Source organism: Dermochelys coriacea, chromosome 4 (assembly GCF_009764565.3).
Source record: "Dermochelys coriacea isolate rDerCor1 chromosome 4, rDerCor1.pri.v4, whole genome shotgun sequence".
NCBI classification, from domain to species: domain Eukaryota; kingdom Metazoa; phylum Chordata; order Testudines; family Dermochelyidae; genus Dermochelys; species Dermochelys coriacea.
This window is the reverse complement of record NC_050071.1, coordinates 52,633,658-52,657,511: the sequence shown is the minus strand read 5'-3', so window position 1 is coordinate 52,657,511 and position 23,854 is coordinate 52,633,658. Positions and strand designations below refer to the sequence as shown.

The window sequence follows — 23,854 nt, the reverse complement described above, 5'->3', positions numbered from 1 at the left end:
CAGCAAGAAACATAAAACTGGTCTACATCAACATTTCTCTTCTGTGCATTCTTCTTCTACTTTGTCCTAAGCAGCTGCATCACAGAGCATGGCATCTTTTGATGAAGATAGTGATACAAGTAACAATGAAAGTGAAGCGAATTCCATTTTTTCATATTAAGAATTTTGCTACTCCATCCTTTTTAGCATCAAAAATTCCTTACTCCTGGAAAGTCTTCAGATGTTCATCAAATTGGCATTAAAAGGTTTTTTGATAGTGTCCTCGGACCAGAAAAACAAACCTGACCATATGCTCGCCAGAGGTATTAATGCCAGCAATAAACCATTTAATATAGAAAAAAATCCTTATATACTAGATTTTTTTTCATAAATTGTGTCCAATTTACAAAGTAGGAAACAGCTTGCAGGAAAGTCTTCTGAATGCCAAAAGTGGATGTGAAAAAGAATTGGTGTTCTTACTCCTCAAGCTCCTTATGTGTCTCTAGTATCTGATGGATGAAGCAATACTCACAGTGAGATCATCATCAACTTCATGGTAACAACTCCACAACCAGTGTTTTACTCATTCCAATGCACAATTGAGCATAATCACGCAGCCTAATATTGCTGACAATACAATAAATGAATTGGGTCCACACAGAAAGGTATTTCAGTTGTGACTGAGAACATGACTAATGTGAAAGCAGCTTAGTCTTTGCTAAATGAGTATCCACATCTTCAGTGTTATGAGCATGCTGCTCTGAGGCGGCAGCATTTCATTGGTGATGTTGAAGATCTGACAACTTTCTCATCACATATGAGAAAAGTGAAAAAGCACTGTCAAGTTTTTCAAAAATAAAGTACCAGCAGCCATTCTCTGCATCATTTAGTAAAGCACTCAATTTCATCCACATTGAGTAAGTCTTGCATACTCAATGGGGCTCCTTCTATTAAAAGCCTCAAAGATCTTCCAATATGCAAGCAGACTCTTCAATCAGCTGCTGCTGAAAAAGGGGTGGCTGGGTGCTACTCTCAAGTAATCCTCACTCATGTTCTTGATGATGCAGTCTTTTGGATGCATATCCAAAATTCATTTCACTATTTGAACTCGGAGCTCAGTCCATTCAGAATATGGAAAATTATAGTTCTATATTGTCTGATGCCAAGGATGATTCTTGGACATGAAAAACATTTGTGAGAATACTGAACACAGTACACATACAAAAGCTGATGGGAAAAAGACAAACAAAATATCACAGAAAAAAAATCAAGTGACCAGTCCTGCCCATAATGCTGCCTATCTTCTTGATCCACACTACTAGCGCCAAGACTTTTCTGATGATTAATTTGATTCATCTGGTGACCTCATAGTGGCTGTTGCAAATGTTAAAGAACATGCACACAAACCAACATGTCTGATGGAAGCAGCAAATTATAAAGCAAGCAGCATCCCATTCAGTTGTAAAACAACCAGAGTGCAATCCCAGCAGTTGAATCAAAACAGCTTTCTCGATCATGGTGGAAAGGGTCATGCCCAACCTGCAGTCTAGCTGCAACAGCAGAAATTCTTTTAATACTTCTGTATGCTACTACTGTCTGCACAGAACAACATTTAAAAATGACTTCCTTTATAGTTGCTATGTTTGTTTTATTTCTGTTACAAAAGAAAAACAATAATGAAAGAATGTGACAATTATTCAAGACTGAACAGTTTCATTTTATAGAACTTCATTTAATTATGTTTTGCATTTTTCTGAGTTAAAATAATGCAGTTACAAAACTTGTTTTTTGTAATTAGGCATAAGAATCTAAGGCTAAGCCTACTGGAGACCATAAAGTCTTATTCCTTTTGTTACAGTTGTTATTGTCTAACAAATTAGTGCTTTAAAATATTTGACCAATGCTTGCAATTGACCAATTATTTTTGACTGCTCAAATGCCCAACCGTATTCTGGCTGATGCAACGGGGTCATTTCTATTACTCTATCCTTCTTGGAGCTGCCAATTTAAGTTCCTCCTCTCTATTCAATATCTCTAGTGCCTTCATCTGCTGCTCAGAGCTTCCCAAAGAAACTGCTACAGAATAAAACTTGACTTGTTCCCATCAGCTTCACTATGTACCCACAAGGTTATAAACAACCACAATGAAAACTGACAGGTCTTGTCAGGGATCACTCTGATACAACTTCGGAAAGCTCTAATTTACCCATCCAACATATGTTTATTTTCTCTCAAAACTGAGTTTTAATTTAAATGGCCATGTATGTATGTTCTCTACTAAAGCATAAGGATACAAATCAAATAAAGGACTAATATCTGAGTGTGAATCATAGTGTCAAATATATGGCATGAGCTGCTAAGACAATGATGCAATTCATATATCTTTGCTTCAAAGAAAAAGATACAGCTGTAGGTCATTTTCTGCCACAAAGTACCAGCAATCTTCTTATTGTGCATGCATTCAATCCCTTGGACAGTACACTTAATAGCTGTCCCCACTTAAGAACTCAGTTTATTGCCTAGAAATTTCAATCACTGAACAAGCTCTTCCATGTTCACTAATGATCACACTAACAGTAGCTTTAACTATATGCCCCCATTGCAGGGTCCCAGAGCCTGAGTATCTACACAATTAAACAGCGACACAGACCAAACCAGAGTCAGCTAACACGGGCCAGCCCCAGGTATTTAACTGCACTGTAGACATAACCTGATGCTCTCTGGCAGTGTGAAGCAAGCAGTAACAGTTTCAATACTCGCACCATTTACACCCCTCAGACTTGTGGTTTGTTGGTTACTATGATGATGGTAGCGGGAGGGTCTCTGCTAATCTCTCTCTTCCCAAACTTCTGTTCTTGGGTTTTCCTCCCCAAATGGCTCAAGTGCCTGCCTCCGTTGCTGTTCATTGCTTTCTCAAAGAGCCACTGATTCTTGTCAGTTTCCACTACTGCCCATAATGGTACTAAGAGCAGTAGTAAAAACTGACAGGATAATGGTCTGTCTTCATCCTACTGCCACTTGAAAAGCTGTGAGCAGCAATGACACTGGAGCCTTAAGGTCTATCTTCTCTGCAAAAGAAAAGTGCGGTCTTAACTTGGGTTACAACAGCAGTGAAGACATGGTCACATTTTTAAACTCTGGTTAGCAACTTGAGCTAAAGCCTAAACAGGAGCCTTAGGCTGAATTTGAGCTGCTAATCCATCTTAAAAGCAGCGCTGCCCTGTCTAAGGGTATGGCTACACTGGAAATGTCCAAGCACTGTCACAGGAGAGCTCCCGCAGCAGCGCTTTGAAGTGCATGTGTGGTTCCACGCGAGCACTGGGAGAGACCTCTCCCAAGGCTCCTGGTAATCCATCTCCACGAGGGGATTAGCTCCGAGCAGGCTCCCAGTGCTCGGAGCCTATTTACACTAGTGCTTTAAAGGGATCTGACTTGCTGCACTCCGGGGGGGTGATTTTTCACGCCCCTGAGCCAGCAAGTTAGAGCGCTATAAAATATAAGTGTAGCCAAGCCCTTAACCTCTATTTTAACCTGAGTTAGTTGACATGCGTTAGCTAACGAGAGTTAAGAACACACACTTTTTTGCAGTGATGACATATCATAGGAAGAAGATAATTAAACAGTTTACATTTGGGTCATGTTGGGAACAATCTCTTTGCAATTATAAAGACTAGGTTTTCTTTAAATGAAAGTGTGAGACTTGTCTTCCCTGCATCATTAACTCAAGCTATAACTTGAGTTTTGCCCCAGCCTGACTTCCATCCACATACAAGAATCTCTAGTTAGTAATGCTGTGGAGACTCTGTAGCTCAAGTTACAACAAATCATCTGCTGCTAATCCAGTCACTCTTAATATCACTGTGTATCTTGAGTGTTTTGCAATGTGGTCACTCATTCTAGCTCAGTGGTTCTCAACTTGCAACACACATCCTGCATGCGGTACAATCAGCATACAGCTGCAGCCCATTGACATCCTCAGGGCCATACAGGTAGTATTGGATGCAGCCCACATAACACATTGTGAACCACATATGCAGCCCACAATGGTCAATAAGTTGAGAACCACTGCTCTAACAGAGTAACTCCAGTGTATTAACTCAAGCTCCCTGGGGCAGTGAAGAAAAGCCCAAGATTCTGAAAAAGTTGGTGACATTGGTATGAAAACCATTACACATGAGCAAGTGGATTTTTTGAGCACTGACCCTACCAAATAACACAGTGGCCCCATGGCATCTGATACCCCCACACTATCCTGACAAGGGATCCTGGTTCAATGATAAATGATGTACATAAAATGGAGGACTGGAGATTAGAGCACCTCACCAGAAAGATATGTGTTTCATCTGAACCAGCTGTGCAAACTACCTGATTAATCCTATGCTACAGAGATAAGACACTAAGAAATAGTCTTCTGCCACTGATGGAAAAATCCTGGCAGACCAAATTGTTCTGGATTGCAAACAGTCCCAGCAATCTACACTAGTCCCAGGGCCTAAAGAATCCTCCAGCTGCAAAGAACCTTGTGTCTTACTCCTCAGAAGAGATTGACTGAAAGTATCACAGGTCCACTGGAATCACTTGGTGGAAAAAAATCTCCCCTCCCCCCAATTAACTTCAGGCGAGTCTAAGAAATGAAGTGGATGTTTCTTTTGTGGTGGTGTAGAAAGAATCTGTACAAATATCTGAACTGTTCCTCCATTCATTGTTGGTGAAATCTACTGAGAGAAAGATGCTGACAAAAGACAAACTCCTAATAATCCTTAATCATGTAAGTGTGACTCTTGCTCAAAAAGCAATCTTTCAGCATCAACTACCTTAGCAACTATTGCCTTATTTTTAGTGTCCCCTTCTTGGAAGAGTTATTCAAAAAGTAGCAGCGGGCCAAACAACAACAGCTGACTTCCATCCAATATTCTAGATCTTTTTCAATCAGGCTTCATGACTGAATATGGCACAAAGATCACACTAGTAGACCTGACGGATGATCTCTCTCAGAATGGAGGATGAAGATCCATACTACTAGATCTGTTGGCTTTCTTCAATATCATGGATTACAAGGTTCTGCTAGCTCAAATGCAGACTTTCACAGAAGCAGATGGAAACATGTTAGGTCTGAGAACAGAATCACCATAACAGTAGCAATGCACGATTGGTCACCTTCTCCAAGAATATGAATCTGCCAATCCAGAAAAGTTCAGTCTTGTCACTGCTCTTATTCAATGTCTGTGACACATTTAAAAGTGATAACACACAATAAATCAATGCGGTTATCTAAACTGACCATGTCCAGAAGCAAAACCAGCAGACCCTCCTGACACCAAAGTATATGGAAGAAATTGGAACATAAATTGCTAGGTTAGATTCAATTGGAGCAAGAGAGAAGGTAGTATTTGTTGACAGAAGATAGATCCAAACTCAACCAGTTTTGTACAGTATCTCCTTCACTGAAACTATTCCCCACTTCAGACTGTAATGCAATGCACAGCCTCCGAGTTCTGCTAAGTTCATATCTGCTCCTAGATTCCTGTATTTACAGCTATGGCTGACTAGGAGATTTTTCCTATTTCTTTCAGGTAAGGGCCTTAGGTAGAAGCTTCTTCGATCACAAACAACGGTCTTTTCCTTCACATTTAAGAAAACAAACTCAAATGATGATAAATACTATGAACTTTTGAGCAGGGAATTTTGTGCATAAAATCCATGATACAGTTGATGCTAGACAGTGATTTCAGTTGGTAAACAAGCTTATTAAATTACCTGAGTACTTACATGACATATAGTCTCCAAGAGCTTCAAACACTAATAAACTGATCCTCAACATTCCTATAAGGTAGGGATATAATATTCCCATTTTCACAGAAGCAGTCAGGTCACAAACGTGGCTGTGCAAGAGACAGGAACTGAACCTAGGTCTGAGTTCCTGCCCCCTGCCTCAACCACAAGACCATACTTCCACCTAATTACTGGAAAGATAAATTAGTAAAATACTCTTCGTGGCAGGGAAAACCAGAAACCAATACAGTAATATCTTGTTATCCCTATCCATTTGAAGCATGGTGATACATAGAGTTAAAGTACAGAGTTCAGCATACTCAAGTAACCAGTAACATTATGGTGTAGCAATCATCATCGTTGGTGTTTAGCATATTAACTCAGTGGGTTATCACTAGAAGTTGGAATTATCACAATCTTTAATCTTGGACCAGGTTGCTGCTGCATGGCATAAAAGAATATATCTTGAACAACAGACAGTACGTACTTAATACTAGATCTAAACCACAAACTTGGAATAGTTTTAATATGATACTTATTTTAGCACATCTAGTACAAAGCTTTGAAGCAGTGGAAAAACATAATCCCTATAGTAGACATGGCCTAGGTGTAATTTCCTCATTTGAAAATGTTTTCTTTACAAAATTGAAATTAAATATTGTTATATTTGAGGCTCAAAAAAGTTACCTTACACCTAGTAAGCCTATAATACTAGCCAGGGTGAAAAGTACATGTGACACCATGCTTTCCCAAAAGGATACTGTTCCCCAAAGTTATTTCCTCTGCAATTTGAAAGAATAAAAAAAAGTTCTGTAATATCATGGGCCATATTTAACTATCATTGCAAATCAGCTCTGTTTATTCACACCCCCCCCCCACTAAATGCATTTAACTACGAGGTCTGGTCAAACAAAAGCATTCATTTAATATGATATCAAATTAGTACTAATCTAAATACCTTTGCTGAGTTGTATTTGATGAGCTAGTCATACCACGAAAGCTGGTTAAACAGCGTAAGTATTAACTGAATATTTGCCAAAAACCTGTAAAATTCACCAGTCATTTATGAACTACAACTGAACCAGTCCTTCCTCCTACATGCCTTGATTTTGTTTTACCTTCTTTGTCTTTTTCTTCACTCCACTTTCTCCTTTCCTTCCAAGGAAAGTGCATTTCTCCATTACATTACAACTCACCAGCAACCGCAAAGGGGGTGAACGGGGTTTTATCCCTCCCGCAACTTTCTAGCTAGTGAAAGGGGTGTTTATTACTCTTCCCTCTTCTCAACCCCAATTTGAGTCCTCCTTCCAGTAAACAGCTCCAGTGTTAGCCTCTGCTGTTGCTCATAGCTTGTCTAAGTACAGTTGAATGAAATATACCCAATTCATGTCAGTTTCACTGATGCCCACAAGGATCAAAAAGAAACAATGAAAAGTGACAAGGTAGGAAATCCACTTTCCTTCTTCTGCACCTTGTGGAAGCCCTGAGCAATAGCAGAGGTACTGGAGCGCTCTGTCCGCAGATTTAAGACAACAGTGAATTAGGTTAACCTTGGTTTGCACTTGTATATCATATCTCTAAGGGCTAGAGAAACATATTAAAAAATGAACTTAAGTTCAGCAGAAAGTGGAAGAACTGGTTTGTAAGCAGATTTCTACATAAAGATTTCTGTAACAGATTTTTGATCTTGACAGCTTTAAAAAACTGACAACTGCTCCAAACCTCCAAAGATTAAAAAGTAAATTATTTTCCCAACAGACTGATGAGATCCTGTCCTGTTTCATGCATCCAATGAAGTGAGCTGTAGCTCATGAAAGCTTATGCTCAAATAAATTTGTTAGTCTCTAAGGTGCCATAAGTACTCCTTTTCTTTTTGTCCTGTTTCTGTAAGGCATAACATTCAAGTTTTGAATTAAGAGTAAATTTTCTTAACACTATGAATAAATGAGACCCTGCTCCAAAGTATATAGAATTGGTTTAGTGTCCAAAATGTCTATGTCTGTTTTAATCTTTGCTTACAAAAATAAAATGGCAGTTTACCTGCTTGAACTACTGAGTTTACAACAGCCAAGAGAACTGCAGTTTGGATGGTTCTGTATTCTGATAAAAAGTTTTGTGTAACAATATTATCTATTGAAGGGCAATATGCCTCTTTTGGGTACTCTGTAGGCTAGATCACATCAGTGTCTGCTGAAAAAGTCTTGAAGCTATAAGTCACCTCTTGATATAAATGAAGAAATGACATACCTGAAACAAGGTGGCATGTTCCACATGTTCACTGGTCAAGCTTTCAATAGGAATACTGAAAAACATTTTTCAACCTACCTATTTTATTTTGCAACAAATTAGAAAACCACTGAGCGGTCTACACATGTGAACCGTGGTCGTGGGTTCAAATACTGTGAACAGGAAAGGCGCAGAAAGAGTGAGGAGCATTACAAAATACACCTCTACCCCGATATAATGCGACCCGATATAACACAAATTCAGATATAACGTGGTAAAGCAGTGCTCTGGGGCACGGGGTTGCGCACTCCGGCGGATCAGTGTGTCTGGCTCCGACACGCTGCTCTGAGCGGCGTGTTAAGGGTGCCAGGCTGGGGGGTAGTATAAGGGGCAGAGGATCATGGGGGAGGGGGTGTGTGCCGGGGGGGTTAGATGATTCGGAGGTTCTGGGGGTGGGGCGGTCAGGGGACGGGGACAGGGCGTGGGAGTCCCGGGGGGTGGGGAAAGGGGTCAGGGCAGTCAGGGGACAGGGAGCGGGGATTGGATGGGTCAGGGGTTATGAGGGGTCAGTCAGGGGGTGGGAAGTGACTATTAAGAACAGAAATGCTCAAGGCCAAAGCAAGTTCGATATAACACGGTTTCACCTATAACGCAGTAAGATTTTTTGGCTCCCGGGGACCACATTATATCGGAGTAGAGGTGTAAATGTAAAATTGTACATCACACAGGAACTGAAGTTATTTAGGTTACAAAGATTCCCCCACAACTTGATGACAATAGAATTTCCAGTTAAAACAAAACAAAACAAAAAAACATAACAAAAACAGGCTAAACAAAATCTGCTTAGTCTGGAACAGACCTTAGCCTAAAACCAAGTTTCCTGAGCTAGACCAAATTAAGCTGACTTTCTCAAAGCTGGGGCAAGCTTTATTGCTCCTTAATGCCATCTTCACTAAATTCCAGCTATGACAGAACACTCCAAGCCACACCTTTCAAAGTGGAATGCCAAGACAACTTTGACATTTGAGGAACTTTTCAAAGGAAGTTTGAAGAGACTACATAGCAAGGATTTAGAATGTACTTTTGTCCACATTTGGGTAGTGACTTCTGTTCTTGAGTACTAACTGAAGTTATGTGTTTCATGATAATACATACCTTTGCACTGTTAACTATTGTGCAGTTATCTATAGTTTTGTACATTTATTTGCAACGTAGTGTTTTTAAACTAAACACTCAGTAATAGAATACATACGATACATTAAAAGCAAACGTTTATAGAAGATTGTAAGAATGTTTTGCACAAAAAACCTTAAGATGCGTATATTAAAAGGAATATTTCTCATTATTTCAGTAGAATTGACAAGATTGAACTAACATGAATAAGATGCAGCCTTCTAATGAGTTTCTCTGCATAACCCAATTGTATTCATCTGTGGTACAGATTACTATTTCTGCAGTCAGACATTTCATATAGATTACGGCATCTGACTTAACATTCCTGATCTCTGGGAGCACATAACAGTTTAAGAATCTTTAAAAGCAGACAAAGATTTTAGAATCTAAACTAATGTGCAATAGTTTGCAAAAAATTTTGTAGGAGAGAACTATATGATATTTCAAGATTAAGTAGATAAGAGGGAATCCTCTAATCATGAAACTCTTGACAATCATTCATTAATTGATCCATCTCCTTACAATACTCCATGCACACCAAGTGCCTTATAATCAAATTTCATACTGCATTGAATCAAAGCTGATGTGCACTTATTATATTGCTTTGTACAGTGAATTATGTATTCCTTTTATGCATACTTTAAATGGAAAGTATAATGTCTTAGTTTGTACTCTTAGTAATTATTTTCTGGAGCAGCGTTTGTTTCATTGACATATGCCAGAATTAGAATCCAGGGAAAGTTAACTGTCAAAATGTTTTATGCAGACAAGGCTTAATTGCTCAGTTAGTCTAGGAAAAGTCACTCTAAAACCTTCACCATTTTACATTTCCTCCTGCCGAAGACACATTCCCCATTGAAGAGCAAGAATTAATCTCCCCAAATCTGACTTTTTAAAAAACCCAGAGAAATTCCAAGGCCCCCAACTACTGTAGGAACAGAATTAGTGAATTCGGGATGCTTTAAGAAGTCCTTCGTTCCCAGGCACTGGGGGAGCAGGGGGGGCTTTCGACCGTCCTCCCGGTCCTCTTTAGGGGCAGCGGGGGAAGACAGAGCCCGAAGCGAGGAGGATGCAGCAACCAGCGGAGCAGGGGGTGACGAGAGCCGGCGCCAAGGCCCAGGCAGAGGGGTGGGGGCTCCCTAGGTCCCGTCCCACCGAAGCAGCGAGGGCTGCAGCTCCCTGCGCTTCACCAGGGGCAGGGGTCTGGCCAGGCGCCCCCGAGGGCTCCCCGCCCGGCTCACTCACCAGGATGCGCTTGAAGAGCGCGTTCTCCTTGGGCGGGAGGCTCACGGACGGCATCGCTCCTGCTGCTGCCGCGGCCGGCTCCGGCTCCGCTTGGAGGCTCCGGGGGGGCGGGGTGTCTCCTGCCTGCTCGGTCACCGCCGCCTCCCGGGACTCCCTGCCGGGCCACCGCCTCCTCGTTTCCGTCCCAGGCCCGGCCCCTCCAGGCCGCCGTATCCGCGCTGGGTTCCCCCTTGCCCCGCACCGAGTCCCAGGCGATAGTTCACGTGGTAACTGAACAGGCCGGAGAGAGGTACCGCCAAAATGGCCGCCGCCGCCGCTTACGGCTTCCCCAGCCGGGTCACGCTGCTCAACGCGCATGCGCCGCGACCCAGCCCGGCTCGGGAGTCGGTGCGGGGCATGCTGGGAAGTGAGGCCGCTCCCCAGTTCCGCCCTGGTGACTCAGAGCCCGTCCCAGGCGTCCCCCGCGGAGCGGCCGGCGTTGTCGGGACTCGCCTCCAGCCCCCGCAGCCGCCGATGGAATGAGGCCGTTCGAGGGCTTTGCACGTCCCATGGTGCGCCCAGCCCAGCCACCGGCACCAGCCCGCCCTCGCCCCCCAGCGGCTGCGGGGCCGCCTCTGTTGGCAGGTTTTACGGGCCCCGCGAGCTGGCTGCAGGCGCCTCTCTCCCACCAGAAGCTGGACAGCTCCGGCCCGGCCGGACTAGGGTTTAATTGCGCTGATCGCCTGAGTTAGCCAGCACTTTGTAGAAGCCTAATGTAAACAAGGCCCGCTGCCTGTCGGGTGTCAGCCTGGGGGGGGGGGGGCTAAAGTCGGGGGGGCGGCGCTTTGGCTACATTAGAATTATTAGATTGTTAGCTCGTGCTAACTTTTGTGCCTTTAAATCCTACTGTAGATCAGGCCTGGGTAGATGCCATTTGCAGGAACACACCGTACCTCCCTCTCTGTCTTTTTACCAAAAGTGATGAGTAGCTACCATATGTAGGCATTTGGTGCAGTGCCAGCTCCCCTTGCACAGCTCTGACACCGCACCTCCACCTGCAGCATCACCCTGTTATCTTCCAACCTTGCAGAACCAGTTACAAAAAAGGCAAATGACTGCTATTTTTTGGTACCCGCCTTCACAGTGTTGTGCCAGCAAAACAACTCAGAAGCTAGTCAACTCTTGCCCCAAGACAGTGGTTCAGGCCACAGTTTGCTCTCCTCTGCTTCCCTCTTGGGCCGTGGATCCACAGAAAACACAACTGTTGCATTTTTGGAAGTCTGTAAAGCAATTCTTATGTGCAGTGTTAGAATTTTATATGGTATTTAAATGCAAATTAGGATGAGATCCTCAGTTTTTGTCCATAACTTCAGCAGGATTTGAACCCAATTGTCCAAAGAAAAGTTTACATTCAACCTATTGTGCCACAAGCCTTCAGCCGATGATATTGCGAAACAGTTTTGTACCCTAAATAATGAAAAGTCCTGAACTGCTTTTAACATTCAAAGTAGTAATGGGATGAGAGTTAAAGTACTTTTATGGATTAGAAACTTGCTAAGAAACAGAAAACAAACAATAGGAAGAAACAGCCTAGTTTCAACATAGCAAAAGTTAACAATGGGGTGCCTTGCTTCTGCATTAGGGGCTTAATCTACGGCCCACTGAAAACGATGGGATTCTTTTCTTTTACTTCAGTGGGCTTTGGATAAGGCTGTATGAGGTGTTTAATATATGTATTAATTATCTGGGAAAAAGAATGGACAACGGGACACAAAGTTTGCATATGAAGAGACTAAAGAGTGCTCTGAGAAGCTTCAGAAGGAACAAAAGATTAAGATCCCTGTCCTGTAAAGATTTATGCACATTGCACATGCTTAACTTTTGTTAAGCATGACACAGTATTGTCATGCTGACTGGAGTAGCTCACGAATGCCAACCTCAGGGCAGACTGTCAAAAAACAGGACAAAAATCCCAGACTGGTTGTACGTTCTATAATTAGATTTCACCAGCCTAATAACAAGTGTGAACTCCTGAAGCACTATAACAGTCTTACCACAGAGTCGTAGATAGTCCCCTTGGGCATTCCAATTTATCTTGCCACCCAGGCAAGTTGGACTATGTGATAGATCAGGGGTCGGCAACCTATGGCATGCGTGCCAAAGACGGCACGCAAGCCGATTTTTAATGGCACACTGCTGCCTGCCGAGTCCCAGCCACCAGCCCCACTCAGCCTGCTGCCGAACCCAGGCCAGCAGTGGGCTGAGTGGGGCTGGCAGACGGGACCCCGGCAGGCAGCTGCGTGCCATTAAAAATCCTGCCCTGCAGGGTGAAGAAGCTTGGTCCTGCAGGCTGCTGCTGCAGGGCAGGCAAGCTCCCCCATCCCCTGCTTCTTCTGGTGTGCTGGGTTCCTGCCCCTCCTCCTTTCATTCCCTGCTACCAATCAGCTGATGGCCCTTGCCAGGGAGGGGGAGAAGCAGAACTGCAGCAAGCTCGCTGCTCCGGGGAGGAGATGGAGAAGAAGTGGGGATGGGGGTTGGAATCAGGGCATATCCCCTCCAGCCCCCTGCTGTGAGCCGCTCTGGGCAGGGGGCTGGGAGCACCCCCAGGACCCTAGCCCACACCACCAGCGCTTTGCACAGACGCCTACATTCCCACACACACACTCCAAGCCCTGACCCTTGCACCCCCCACACACACCCCAGCCCTCTGCCCTGACCTCTGCACCCCCTACACCCCAGCCCTGACCCCTACTCCTCCCCCCACACCCCAGCCCTCTGCCCTGACCCCTGCACCCCCTCACACACACCCAGCCCTCTGTCCTGACCCCTGCTCAGCCCACTGCTGGTCTGGGGTCCCAGCCGCTGGCCCCACTCAGCCTGCAGCCGGTCTGGGGTTTTGGCTGCTGGCCCCTTGCCAGTCATAGTCCCGGCCGCAGGCCCCGCTCAGCCTGCAGCCTGCTGGAGAACAGAACCCCAGGCTGGCAGTGGGCTGAGCAGGCCGGCGGCGTAAGATCAGCATTTTAATTAAATTTTAAATGAAGCTTCTTAAACATTTTGCAAACCTTGTTTACTTTACATACAACAATAGTTTAGTTATATAATATATAGACTTAGAGAGAGACCTTCTAAAAAATGTTAAAATGTATTATTGGCACACGAAACCTTAAAGTGAATAAATGAAGACTCGACAAACCACTTCTGAAAGTTTGCCGACCCCGTGATAAATGGTCATTTTACACCAGAAATCACAATAATATTCAGGTTACTCCCAGTCCCAAGGGGCTGGTCACTTACCCCAGGTCAATTTGCACTTTAGATCTCACACCAAAGACAACATTTATAGCCAATCCTGTAATTAACTAAAGGTTTATTAACTAAGAAAAGAAATTAGCATTATTTACAAGGTTAAAACAGGAAACATACACACACACACACACACGAGTTACAGTCTTAGATTTAAAAAGGTAATATAAGCTTCTGTAATAAGCAGCTCTATATGAACTTTAGGGCTCACCTATGCCAAGGGGATCCTGTTTATGTTTAGGCAGCACCTCGGCGGTGGGACCTTCACTCACTCCGGGTCTTTGGTGGCACCTCGGCGGCACTGAAAGTCCCGCTGCTGAAGACACCCGGAGCGAGTGAGGGCCCACCGCCAGAGTGCTGTCGGGTGAGTAAAAGAGCCTTTTTTTGGATTGCTCCCCCTGTTCCCTCCATCTGGCTACATGGCTGGTTAGGGTATGTCTATGTTGCAATTAGATGGCACATACCATCTGACTCAGGCGCACGGGGCTTGGGCTAAGGGTCTGTTTAATTGCAGTGTAGATGTTTGGGCTCAGGCTGCAGCCCGAACCCTGGGACCTCCCACCTTGCAAGGTCCTAGAGCCTGATCTGCAACCTGAGCTCGGACATCTACCCCACAGTTAAACAGCCCCTTGGCCTATGGCCTGCAAGCCCAAGTCAGCGGGCACGGGCCAGCCACAGGTTTTTAATTGCAGTGTAGATGTACCCTCAGAGTCCAGACAGCATAAAGCAGGGGTCTCAAACTCAAATGACCACAATGGCCACATGAGGACTAGGGCATTGGCCTGAGGGCCGCATCACTTACACCCCTCCACTCTCTGCTCCCGGCCCGCCCCTGGCCCTGACCCCACTCCACCCCTTCCATGAGGCCCTGCCCCTGCCCCGCCTCTTCCCACCCCTTCCCTGCCCCCATTCCAACCCCTTCCCCAAAGTCCCCACCCCAACTCCACCCCTTCCCTGCACCCAGGGGGTGCAGGAGGGGTTTGGGGTGCAGCAGGGGGTCAGGACAGTGAGTTGGGGTGCTGGAGGGGTGTGCGGTGTGGCAGGGAGCTCAGGGCAGGGGGTTGGGGTGCGGGGTGAAGGAGGGGTTTGGGGTGTGGCAGGGGGTTCAGGGTGTGGCAGGGGGCTCAGAGCATGAGGTTGGGTGCAGGAGGGGTGAGGGGTGCTGCAGGGTGTCAGGATGCAGGGTGCGGCAGGGGCTCAGGGCAGGGAGTTGGGGTGCCGGGTGCGGCAGGGGGCTCAGGGCAGGGAGTTGGAGTGCAGGGTGCGGGCTCCAGGGTGCAGCAGCGCACACCGGGGCCAGGGCAGGCTCACTGCCTGCCTGCCTGCCCTGGCCTCCAGCCCCTGCACTGCTCTGCTCTGCTCTGCTCAGGGAAGTTCCCTGTTCCCAGCCAATGGGAGCTGCAGGGGTCAGTGCCTGGAAGACCCCCCGGGCCGCAGGGACATTGTGCTGGCCACTTCAGGGAATGGCGCGGGGCTCGCAGGGCTACGGGGGGCAATCCCATGGGCCGGATCTGGCCCGCGGGCTGTAGTTTGCCCACGCCTGGCCTGGACGCAGGCCGGGGGGGGGGGGTGCGGGCTGCTTGGCAGGCCACAGGAAATAGCCCGGCGGGTCGCGTGTTTGAGACCCCTGGCATAAAGAGTCCCAGTTTCTCCTTATTACGGATTTTATTGCCCTGAACCTAGAATCCAAGCTGATGGGATGAGTTCATATGCAAACCTTCCCTTCCTGGAGGGGATTGGGAAAACAATCAACAAAGTCTCTCTGCTGAGCTGTAGCTCACGAAAGCTTATGCTCTAATAAATTTGTTAGTCTCTAAGGTGCCACAAGTACTCCTTTTCTTTTTGCGAATACAGACTAACACGGCTGCTACTCTGAAATCTACCCTTTGGTACTACACGATGCCTCATTTGCTTTCAATGGGCCATCTCGTGTGCAGAATGAACACCTTCATTAATGCTTCTTTTCCTGTTTGGGAAGCACTTTATAAGTGGGATACAGATATTATTAGTAGGATTAACACATGTAGCATCCTACAAGCATTCCATAAAGTATAAATCCTTTCTTATAACTAATATCTATTTTAACTATACTAACCCACAGGTAAGTTTCCAACTATGCTTTGGTCTGTATTCAGTGAGGCCCTAGGACTTGGCATAAACTGACATCTGGTCTGCCAGCATCACAGTTACAATGCGTAGTCCCACTGATTTTGATAGGACTACTTCTGGTAGTAAAGTTAAGCACATGTATAAGTGTTTGCAGGGTTGGGACCTATGTGACTCGTTTTTATATATTGATACGCTATTCTTTAAAAAGCTGGGAAATCTCCACACAAAATACTTAGCCCACTGTAAGTTACAGTTACTAGATGGCATATTCCACCAAACAAGTCATTCAACACCCCATCTATACTCCATCTGTTTGACTTTTGTCCCTCAAATACCTTTTTTCCACCATCCACACTGTTGTGATTTTATCATGAGTGTTATGGTATTTGCTGTTTTCTCTAAGGCCCCAGCTCCTAGAGCCATGCAATTATGTGAGATTTGTAAATGTAATGATTTTTAAGTCAGTCGTAGATTTTGGGGGGCCTGACGTGATTTGTGAATGCTTGGGTTTGGCACTGCTATGCCTCCCACTTTATTCTGAAGGGGTGAAGCTCTGGGAGATTATTTCTCATTGGATGGTTAATTCTGTCAATTTGCTACTCTCTAATTGAAGGTTTCAAGTGGAAAAATACAGAAGAAAATGAAAAGGTGCAGAGATGGTGCTTAGGGGATGGGACTTGTAGGTTACAAAAGGCGGCCAAAAAATGAGGATGATTTAACACCAAGTAGGTGATGTGTTAGAGAAGAGTAGCCGCCGTGTTAGCCTGTATCCGCAAAAAGAAAAGGAGGACTTGTGGCACCTTAGAGACTGACACATTTATTTGAGCATAAGCTTTCGTGAGCTACAGCTCACTTCATCGGATGAAGTGAGCTGTAGCTCACGAAAGCTTATGCTCAAATAAATTTCTTAGTCGCTAAGGTGCCACAAGTCCTCCTTTTCCTTTTGTAAGAGAAGAGAGAGTCAAAAGTAGGAATGGCAGCGAACCTTGATTTGAATGGTAAATGAAAGGGTAGACAATAGGGGGGCCTGGAAATCAGTGCTGCTTTATATAGTGTGCAGCCGGCGAGGGGCATTCCTGGGGGCTGGTTGCTGGGCCCCTGCCAAGTGCTTCATTTGTAATGAAAGAGGTGCCAGGGCTCGAGCAATTGCTTTTACATGCACACATGATGCAGCAAGCCCGGAGGTGGAGGTGGGGGGGGGCTACGAACGACCGAGCCCTGGCACAAATTAAACACTGCACCCATCCCCCGAGTGACGCGGGGCCGCCAGGCAGCCCATGAGCCCCGCAGCGAGCGGGGCAGGCTGCTGCCTCGGCGGCCCGGCAAGGAGAGCAGTGAGGGTCCCGGCGAGAGGAGACGGGCTGGGCCGCGGCGGCGCGGCCTCTCCCGCTCCCGGGCCTCTCCGCAGCAGGGGGAGCCCTACGCGCCCCCGCCCCGCCCCCGGGCTGCTCAGACCGGGCTGCGGCGGCGCGGGCGACGCTGGGCCGGGAAGATGGCGCCGCCGCCGGGGCTGCTGAGGCGGCTCTTCCTGAGGTCCGGGAGCCGGAGTCACAGTGAGTGCGGGCGGGCAAGGCGGCGGGGAGGGAGGAGCGGCGCCCCCCCACGGCCGCGGCGCCCGGGAATGGCCCCTCCCCGGCCGCTGTCTCCGCGGGGAGGGCTGGCGGCCCCCCGGCTTGGGGCTGGGAGTGACCTTCAGCCTCTCGCTGGGCCCACGCGCCCCCCCGTCCCGGGCGGAGGCGGGATGTGGCGGGCGGGAGCGGTGTGGGGAGGTTCCCCCCATTCGGTTCTTGTGTCCTGTATCGGCTCCGCGGAGGGCGGCCGCGACGGAGGGGCTTTGCACGGTCGGTGCCGGCCCGCCACATAGGGTTTGTCCTGGATTTAGCCCTTTCTTGCCTCGGAAGGTGGGTGATCGGACCTGGGGGCTGTTACGAATTATACCTGACAGGTGACGCACAGTGCGAGTCTAGGCTGAGGCACACACACAAAGTCCACACCTGCAGGGTTCCCAAAGATGCTGTTTGTTATGCTGGAGCGTGGTGCCCCCCTGCTAGTCGGAGGGGGGACCCCGAATGCAGGTTATACAAAGTTTGTATACCTTTTAGCGAAGCATGTTGCCCTCGTGCATTGGAAACCTTAGCCAATGAGACAAACTCCTTTCTTATCTTCTGCCTATCCCTGCTGGGTACATTCCCCGTGCTAAACTATTACTTGAACTACCCACCATGGCCCTGAAGCAAGGCACCAGTAACTTTTCTTATCAGGATGGGAGGCCCACATCCAAAGGCCAGGAGTTAGGAACAGACAAAAAACAGACAAGGGGGAGAGTTTTCACAGGGATGCAGCATCTAAGCAACGCTCCTCCTGGTGCATGATGTGCTCGCTTTTAGACAAGGGTGGGCCCAAACCAAAATGGAGTCACATATGCTAACTTCTCCTTAACGGGGGGAGAAAGCGGGTTTTGCTGGTCCCCTCTTTGGAAGAGGTTTGGAGAGGGGGAGCACTGACGGGATTTGCCCGTCATATTCTGTGTGTGTCGTTTCAATGCCCATGAGTCCATCTGTTAAACAGGGCTAGCTGGGGCCAGCCTTGGACACGAACAAACAAATGACCTTGAGCTGTAGCTCACAAAAGCTTATGCTCTAATAAATTTGTTAGTCTCTAAGGTGCCACAAGTACTCCTTTTCTTTTTACGAATACAGACTAACACGGCTGCTACTCTGAAACCTGACCTTTCCTGACCCTCTCCTCTGGTGCCTGTAAATTCCAGAGAAGTTCTATACCAATTCCCTGCCAGACTGTCCTATATTTTCACACATACCTTAGAACAGACAGAGCCAAATCTTACCCAGCTTTTGCCCTCAACCTCTTACTGCCATCTATGAGCTGGCTCAGGTTAATAATACGGCCTATCTCATAATATTAGGATTAAGTTTTAAAAATATTTTTTAATTTTTGTATATAACATTTATAATAAGAGTGAAATCCCTATGCTAATCCCCCTTTATATTGAAACACGTAAGGTGCTTTGAGAAAATTGGATGAAAGACGTTATAACTTATTTATTGTCTTTATTACTTTGTTGAGCACCAATCACCAGAGCAACTAGGGTGACAAGATGTCCTGATTTTATAGGGGCAGTCCCAATATTTGAGGCTTTGTCTTATCTGGGTGCCTATTACTCCCCATGCCTGTCCCAATTTTTCACACTTGCTATCTGGTCACCTTAATAGCAACAGGGCACTTATATAGAAATGCACAATATTATTGCCTGCATTACATGGCACTGTTTTTATTTCACACACATTTGTTTCTAGGAAGGTTTTCTTTGTTGTCACCCTTTAGCTTAGCCAGGTTTTATTACTTTTAACATCAAAAATAATTGGTTAAGCTCTCCGTGAGTATCTTAAATTCCTTCCCCCTGAAAATGCACATCTTCTCACTCTTGTTGCATTTTTACTTTTTGACTCTTGAAGTCCTGATTAAATAATCTTCACCATAATAAAGACTTTTTTCCTTTCTCCTCTTTGTGATGATGATATATGTAGGAAAGTGGTGGAAGACCCATTGCTTAGGACTTCTAAAGTGAGACAGCTGATTGAGTAAAATTCAGTAGGGTACAATCCTATATTCCTAGAGGGATGGAAATAGGTAATTTAGTTCAGAATTGTGCTATCGTTGCTGCTGCTTCTCATCCTTCCCTTGATGAATCTCTGTGCTCAATGAATGATCTTTGCAGAAATGGGTGAAATGAGAGGGCTGGAAGACCATTTACACCAGTAATATAGTTTTTCAGAAAATCTTTTATAATACAGATCAGACAAGACTGTCATGAATTGGTTTGATGATCTAAATAGACTTGACAGAAACTAATGTGTGTGTATGAAATTCCTATATTTTAGCATTGACTCGTTCTGCATTCATTGCAAGAAAACCTGACCATACTAAACCAAACTGGGGAAAGGTTGCACTGACTTTTGGCACTACTGCAGCTCTGTGGGTCCTAGTAAGTATTCTCACATTGTTACGCTATTCTTAACTAGTCGCTAGAGAAATCTTAAGACAGGGGCTACTGTTAAGAGAAGGTTGTATATGAATACCGATTCGTTTGCTGTAATGGATAAGATAACTGAAGGAAATGTCAAGATTTAAGAAATACACATAGATCAGATACATTTCTCTGTAGCCCCAAGTAGTAAGTAATATTCCTTTATAAACTAGAAATTCATGAAGCTATTCCTCTTTGGTATAACTTTCCAAACAACCATACACTGAAGATTTGATTTTTCTACAGATCTACCAACTTCTCTCCCAGACAAAGGGTGGGCATGTATATATTTGTGTAGACGTGTTTAATAGCATATTCTTTTCTGCTCTAAAAAAAGCTAGACATGCTTTAGGGAGGGGCCATAAAAAAAACCTTATTTTTCTTTTGAATATATTAGGAAAATCATAATTTTATGACTGGATCAGACCTCCTATCTTTTGCTAGTTTAAAGCTTTGTCCTGTCAACTATCAGGGCAGCATTGTGCAAGGCACTGTGCAAATTCTTAAATAAAATTTCTCTGCCTGAGAGGCATCATGGTCCAGGAGAGTGGCAAGACCTAGCAGGTGGAGGGAGAATGTAGTAACGGTAAAATGAACTGTTATGCAGAATAAGCAGCAGTCGGAGGAATGTTTCACTGTTCCCAATTTGTCCAGTATCCGGTGTCTTGTCCATCAGTGGCCAGCACAAGATGATGCTGTGGAAGGTGTAAGAAACCTCCCTGTGGGTAGTAGTGGGATAATCTTTCATTCCAGGGAGTCTCCTCCTATCTTTTGATTGTCAAACACTGACTTACATCCTGAATCAGGAGATTTTATCTCTTCTAAAACTTACTTTTATTTATTTTTACAATAATGCTGGTTCCAGCTTGCTGCTTCCCCGTAGGGCTTTTTTAATCATATTGTCATCTTCTAGCTCTTCAAGCAACATAATGAAGATGTAATGGAATATGAAAGGAGAAGAGAAGAGAGGGAGAAACGTGATGCATGTACAGGATGTTCCTAGTAAGTATACAAATACAGACTGGTAATACATAGAATGATATATCTCTTTTTAGACAAGCCTACCTCCTGCAAGGTGCTTACTGGCCTGTCTTGCCAATTAAACAATGAGAGTTGACTTGTTTCCTACCCGTTACTCACTATCCCCCATTCCCTAACTCAACCCCTCATTACAAATTTTAAAAAAGAAAAGTCCAACACAAATAATAACTAAGATACCTGTGCCAATTCATCTGTGTTTGGCTTTTAGACTGTAAGCCCACCAAGTCCTGAATTCTCTTTGTGCATGTATCTGTCTGTTTGTATGACGGTCAGGATGATGGGGCCTCAGTCCTTATTGAGCCCTATGGACGGTACCATAATATATATGCTTTGATAATAAGGTGTCCGAAGGAGCTGTTCAGCTTATTGTAGGATCAGGCCCGTAATATAAATCAATATTTTCTTAATTTCACATATCAGAGAATATTCCTGTGCCTTGTATTTTATATACCCTGGTTCATAGAGGATACCAAAACTCTAAATCAATGCATATGAATTGGGCTCCTTGATTTTTTAAATATAAAGGTAATAGCCCTCATAATGCTGATCAGAAATGGATATTTCACTCATCTGTGTTTAATTATAATTTATTTACTTTACTGTTACAAAACACATAATTGACAGCTATGGGTTCAGAGGCAGTTAATATGCAGCTTTAAAAGAACATTTTTTGTTGGGAAACCCAACAATGGTTGGGTTGATGGTCCATTTTTCAATTTTCTATAAATATCTCTACTGTGCAGCTAAAAATGGAATGAACATAGAGAAAACATTTCATCACACTTACTGAACATATTTAATTTTTCATGTCAACCTTACAAGTATGTTTTTTTCCTAGGTTGACAATATGCTCTAAGAAGTGATTGAGCGATAATTGTAATCCACAAGGAAATGATGAACAGGGTATCAGAAAATATCTGGATATTTATCTGTTCTCAATGTTTTGTACAGAGCACTGTGAAATAAACAGCAATTAATATGGAAGAAGGTGATTGAATCTTTTTTTCTTGCTATATGTGTTTTATTCTGAAGACTAGCAGAAAGTGTGTTCAACTGATATTTCACCTTTGCATAAAATCAGTATTACTGTTTCAGAGTTAATGATTTTTCATTTTTAAGAAATCATTGTGCTTTTGAGATTACCTCAGTTATTCTGAAAGGTGGAGTTCAAATAGCACTCTCTCTGAATTTTTATACGTAGCAAATGGCTGAAGTAATTAACTAAATCATTTCAGTCACTAACCTTTAAAAGTATAGAAAATAAACCATACAACTTACATAAGTGTCGGGGATTCACTTAGGAAAAAGTGAATCATGCTTCATGAAAGAAGAGCACTAACAAAGTTGCAATCTGTATATAAATGCTAAAATGTGCATTTCAGGGTTCAGTCAGCATGCGGAGCCCCAGGCCCTTTAAATTGCCCCCTGGAGAAGCCGGGCTGCCCCAGTAAGCACCAGCTTTGTGAATATTGTACATTGAAAATAATTTCTTATAAGTCTTGTCTGAAATTCCACTTGGCCTTGGAAGAGTTGCTTCAGGAGCTACTGCAACTCACATTTACACATCTGTATGCAAGCTTGAAGTCATTCTTAGAGTACTAGTGTGCTTCTTCAATCTCGTCTGCTCTGCAAGACGCACACTGGGTTCATTGCCCTATAGCAAAGATGTAGACCTTCATTCAGCTAGGAGAGAAAAAACAGAGGTGTAGTCAGCCTTTGGATTTGGTGTGGTGGATGTTTGGAGCTTTTGCTTTCTAGGGCTTTTTGAGAAATGCTATGTCGTGTCTCTTGTGAAGGTCATGAAATATGGAAGGAAGGGTTAGTCTTAACTTTGAAGTTAGGCTGATCTACCTTACATCCCGTTTTAGAAGTGCTCTTTTGAGAATCACGAAAGCAGAATTAGCCTTCAACAATTCTGTAGCGGAGGAAAGGGAGTTGATGATTTTTTTTACGCTAATTTTGTGGAGACTGATTATAAATAATATTTATCTTGAATCATAAAATTTGAAACACACACTAAATCAAGCTCTTAAATTAAAAGTTTAATAATGCAAAGAGAAACATACTTCCATGTTTTCCCCCTTCATGAGTGTATATAGCACAGGGGTGGGCAAACTATTTGGCCCGAGGGCCGCATCTGGGAATAGAAATTGTGTGGTGGGCCATGAATGCTACAGAATTGGGGGTGGGGTGTGGGAGGGGGGTCAGGTCTCCGGTTGTGGGTGTGGACTCCAGGGTGGGGCCAGAAATGAGTTTAGGATGCGGGAGGAAGCTCCAGGCTGGGGCGGAGGAGTGGGGTGCAGGCTCCGGTTGGGGTGGGGCTGGAGATGAGGAGTTTGGGGTTCAGGCTGGGACCGAGAGGTTTGGAGGGCAGGAGGGGGATCAGGGCTGGGGTTGGGGTGTGGGGGGGGTGGCTCAGGGGTGTAGGCTCTGAACAGCAGTTACCTCAAGTGGCTCCCGGAAGCAGCAGCATGTCCCTTCTCCGGCTCCTACGCAGAGGTGTGGCCAAGCGGCTCTGCAGGCACCGCCTCTTCCACTCTCATTGGCTGCAGTTCTCGGCCAATGGGAGCTGCAGGGGAGGGGCTTGGGGTGGGGGCAGCATGTGGAGCCCCAGTCCCTTTAAATTGCCCCCTGGAGAAGCCGGGCTGCCCCAGTAAGCACCGGCTTACTTGCACCTTTGCATACCAGTCCACCCATAAAGATATCACGTTCCCTGAGATAGGACGGTGACTCAGAAGTCTTAAAATGATATTTGCTGGTCTGTAATTGTTAACATGTTTTTGCATTAAATGAAAAAAAAAATTCAAGACCTCTAAATATATATGTAAGAGAATGGTTTCCTCCTATTTAAAGGCTGCTTAGAAAGGGTAAAAATGGGTTTGTGAGGGTTTTTTTGTTTTAAAAAACTTATTTTGATGTAGAGAAAGCGTGAAATGCTTTTTTCATTTAAAAGAGAAAAAAGGAGTGGGGTTATGGTTTCTA

At 44.9% G+C, this 23,854-nt stretch overlaps 2 protein-coding genes across 3 annotated transcripts in view; one reads left to right on the top strand and one right to left on the bottom strand.

The window, feature by feature from the left end:
- The window catches only part of NAA15 (N-alpha-acetyltransferase 15, NatA auxiliary subunit), a 64,095-nt gene extending 52,438 nt beyond the window's left edge, over window positions 1-11,657 (bottom strand). For both annotated transcript variants that reach the window (XM_038399136.2, XM_043512736.1), the window contains exon 1: window positions 10,396-11,657. In XM_038399136.2, coding sequence (XP_038255064.1) covers window positions 10,396-10,752 — 357 coding nt within the window. In that variant the 5' untranslated portion in view covers window positions 10,753-11,657. The remainder of the gene's footprint in view (window positions 1-10,395) is intronic.
- On the top strand, window positions 10,751-21,856 carry NDUFC1 (NADH:ubiquinone oxidoreductase subunit C1). Its single transcript, XM_038399594.2, has 5 exons — window positions 10,751-11,019; window positions 16,960-17,339; window positions 19,686-19,789; window positions 20,745-20,833; window positions 21,711-21,856. Coding segments are annotated over exons 1-5 (843 nt in total). The 3' UTR covers window positions 21,712-21,856.
- The last annotated feature ends 1,998 nt before the right edge of the window (window positions 21,857-23,854 follow it).